General features: G+C 28.0%; 1 protein-coding gene across 1 annotated transcript; it reads right to left on the bottom strand.

Moving 5' to 3' along the window:
- Positions 1-633: 633 nt before the first annotated feature.
- LOC135578507 (trichohyalin-like) lies at positions 634-2851 on the bottom strand (the record flags this gene model as incomplete). Its single annotated transcript, XM_065052243.1, is given in 4 exon segments — positions 634-706; positions 1117-1619; positions 1919-2376; positions 2452-2851. Coding segments are annotated over 4 exon segments (1434 nt in total), but the record flags the coding sequence as incomplete, so codon positions are not given.
- Positions 2852-3608: the final 757 nt, after the last annotated feature.

Here is a 3608-nt window from a genome sequence, read left to right as displayed (position 1 = left end):
TTTCTTTCTTTCTTCTTTCTTCTTTCTTCTTTCTTTCTTTCTTACTTATTTCTTACTTCTTTAATTCTTCTTTCATTCTTTTTTCTCACTTCTTTCTTTCTTCTTTCTTTCTTAATTCTTACTTCTTTCTAACTTCTTTCTTTCTTCCTTCTTTCTTCTTTCTTTCTTCTTCCTTTATTCTTTCTTTCTTCTTTCTTTCTTCTTTCTTTCTTTCTTTGTTCTTTCTTTCTTCTTTCTTTATTCTTTATTTCTTTCTTATTTCTTTCTTCTTTCTTTATTCTTTCATTCTTTCTTCTTTCTTTCTTGTTTCTTCTTACTTCTTTCTTTCTTCTTCCTTTCTTCTTTCTTTCTTCTTTCTTTACTCTTTCTTTCTTCTTTCTTATTTCTTTCTTACTTCTTTCTTACTGCTTTCTTTCTTCTTTCTCTCTTACTTCTTTCTTAACTCTTTCTTTGTTTCTTCTTTCTTTCTTACTTCTTTCTTACTTCTTTCTTTCTTCTTTCTTTCTTCTTTCTTCTCTTTCTTTCTTCTTTCTTACTTCTTATTTCTTCTTTCTTTCCTCTTTCTTTCTTACTTCTTTCTTACTTCTTTCTTACTTCTTTCTTACTTCTTTATTTCCTCATTCTTACTTTTTTCTCTCTTCTTTCTTTCTTCTTTCTTTCTTCTTTCTTTCTTCTTTCTTTCTTCTTTCTTTCTTCTTTCTTTCTTCTTTCTTTCTTTCTTCTTTCTTTCTTCTTTCTTTCTTTCTTCTTTCTTCTCTTTCTTTCATTCTTCTTTCTACTTTCTTTCTTCTTTCATTCTTCTTTCTTTCTTCTTTCTTTCTTCTTTATTTCATCTTTCTTTCTTCCTTGTTTCTTTCTTTCTTCTTTCTTCCTTCTTTCTTCTTTCTTTCTTGTTTCTTTCTTTCTTCTTTCGTTCTTCTTCCTTTCTTCCTTCTTTCTTCTTTCTTTATTTCTTCTTTCTTTCTTCCTTCTTTCTTCTTTCTTTCTTTCTTCTTTCTTTCTTTCTTCTTTCTTTCTTCTTTCTTTCTTCTTTCTTTCTTCTTTATTTCTTTCTTCTTTCTTTCTTCTCTCTTTCTTCCTTCTTTCTTCTTTCTTTCTTTTTTCTTTCTTTCTTACTTCTTTCTTTCTTTCTTCTTTCTTTCTTCCTTCTTTCTTTCTTCCTTCTTTCTTTCTTGTTTCTTTCTTTCTTTCTTCTTTCTTTCTTCTTTCTTTCTTCTTTCTTTCTTCTTTCTTCTTTCTTCTTTCTTCTTTCTTTCTTTCTTTGTTTCTTCTTTCTTCTTTCTTCTTTCTTTCTTTCTTCTTTCTTCTTTCTTTCTTCTTTCTTTCTTCTTTCTTCTTTCTTCTTTCTTTCTTCTTTCTCTCTTCTTTCTTTCTTCTTTCTTTCTTCTTTCTTTCTTCTTTCTTTCTTTCTTCTTTCTTACTTCTTTCTTACTTCTTTCTTTCTTCTTTCTTTCTTCTTTCTTTCTCCTTTCTTTCTTTCTTCTTTCTTTCTTCTTTCTTTCTTCTTTCTTTCTTTCTTCTTTCTTCTCTCTCTTTCTTTCTTCTTTCTTCTCTTTCTTTCTTTCTTCTTTCTTCTTTCTTTCTTCTTTCTTTCTTCTTTCTTTCTTTCTTCTTTCTTTCTTCTTTCTTTCTTATTTCTTTCTTTCTTGTTTCTTTCTTCTTTCTCTCTTCTTTCGTTCTTCTTTCTTTCTTCTTTATTTCATCTTTCTTTCTTCCTTCGTTCTTCTTTCTTTCTTCTTTCTTCCTTCTTTCTTTCTTCTTTCTTCTTTCTTTCTTTCTTCTTTCTCTCTTCTTTTTTTCTTTCTTTTTTCTTTCTACTTTCTTTCTTCTTTCTTACTTCTTTCTTTCTTTCTTGTTTATTTCTTTCTTCTTTCCTTCTTCTTACTTTCTTTCTTACTTCTTTCTTAATTTTTCTAACTTCTTTCTTTCTTCTTTCTTTCTTCTTTCTTTCTTCTTCCTTTCTTCTTCCTTTCTTCTTTCTTTCTTCTTTCTTTCTTCTTCCTTTCTTTCTTCTTTCTTCTTTCTTTCTTTCTTCTTTCTTTCTTGTTTCTTTCTTTCTTCTTTCTTCTTCTTTCTTTCTTCTTTCTTTCTTCTTTCTCTCTTCTTACTTTCTTTCTTCTTTCTTTCTTCTATCTTTCTTCTTTCTTTCTTCTTTCTTTCTTTCTTCTTTCTTTCTTTCTTCTTTCTTACTTCTTTCTTACTTTCTTCTTTCTTCTTTCCTTCTTTCTTCTTTCTTTCTTCTTTCTTTCTTCTTTCTTTCTTCTATCTTTCTTCTTTCTTTCTTCTTTCTTTCTTTCTTCTTTCTTTCTTCTTCCTTTCTTCTTTCTTTCTTCTTTCTTTCTTCTTCCTTTCTTCTTTCTTTCTTCTTTCTTTCTTCTTTCTTTCTTCTTCCTTTCTTCTTTCTGTCTTCTTTCTTTCTTTCTTCTTTCTTTCTTGTTTCTCTCTTCTTACTTTCTTTCTTCTTTCTTTCTTCTTTCTTTCTTTCTTCTTTCTTTCTTCTTCCTTTCTTCTTTCTTTCTTCTTTCTTTCTTCTTTCTTTCTTCTTCCTTTCTTCTTTCTTTCTTCTTTCTTTCTTCTTTCTTTCTTCTTCCTTTCTTCTTTCTTTCTTCTTTCTTTCTTCTTTCTTTCTTCTTCTTTCTTCTTTCTTTCTTCTTTCTTCTTTCGTTCTTCTTTCTTCTTTCCTTCCTTCTACTTTCTTTCTTTCTTCTTTCTCTCTTCTTTTCTTTCTTCTTTCTTTCTTTCTTGTTTCTTTCTTCTTTCTCTCTTCCTTCTTTCTTCTTTCTACTTTCTTTCTTTCTTGTTTCTTTCTTCTTTCTCTCTTCCTTCTTTCTTCTTTCTTTCTTCTTTCATTCTTCTTTCTTTCTTTTTTCTTTCTACTTTCTTTCTTCTATCTTTCTTCTTTCTTTCTTCTTCCTTTCTTCTTTGTTTCTTCTATCTTTCTTCTTTCTTTCTTCTTACTTTCTTTCTTCTTTCTTTCTTCTATCTTTCTTCTTTCTTTCATCTTTCTTTCTTTCTTCTTTCTTTCTTCTTCCTTTCTTCTTTCTTTGTTCTATCTTTCTTCTTTCTTTCTTCTTACTTTCTTTCTTCTTTCTTTCTTCTATCTTTCTTCTTTCTTTCATCTTTCTTTCTTTCTTCTTTCTTTCTTCTTCCTTTCTTCTTCTTCTTTGTTCTTTCTTTCTTCTTACTTTCTTTCTTCTTTCTTTCTTCTATCTTTCTTCTTTCTTTCTTCTTTCTTTCTCTATTCTTTCTTTCTTCTTCCTTCTTCTTTCTTTCTTCTTTCATTTCTTCTTTCTTTTTTTCTTCTTTCTTTCTTTCTTCTTTCTTCTTTCTTTCTTTCTTCTTTCTTTCTTTCTTTTTTCTTTCTTCTTTCTTTCTTTCTTCTTTCTTTCTTCTTCCTTTCTTCTTTATTTCTTCTTCCTTTCTCTCTTCTTTCTTCTCTTTCTTCTTCTTTCTTTCTTCTTTCTTCTTTCTTTCTTTCTTCTTTCTTTCTTTCTTCTTTCTTTCTTCTTTCTTTCTTCTTCTTTCTTTTTCTTTCTTCTTTCTTTCTTTCTTTTTTCTTTCTTCTTTCTTTCTTTCTTCTTCCTTTCTTCTTCCTTTCTTCTTTATTT

Source organism: Columba livia, chromosome 2 (assembly GCF_036013475.1).
Source record: "Columba livia isolate bColLiv1 breed racing homer chromosome 2, bColLiv1.pat.W.v2, whole genome shotgun sequence".
In the NCBI taxonomy this organism is placed as follows: domain Eukaryota; kingdom Metazoa; phylum Chordata; class Aves; order Columbiformes; family Columbidae; genus Columba; species Columba livia.
Note: the sequence above shows the minus strand (reverse complement) of the source record. Positions and strands in the feature narration are given on the sequence as shown.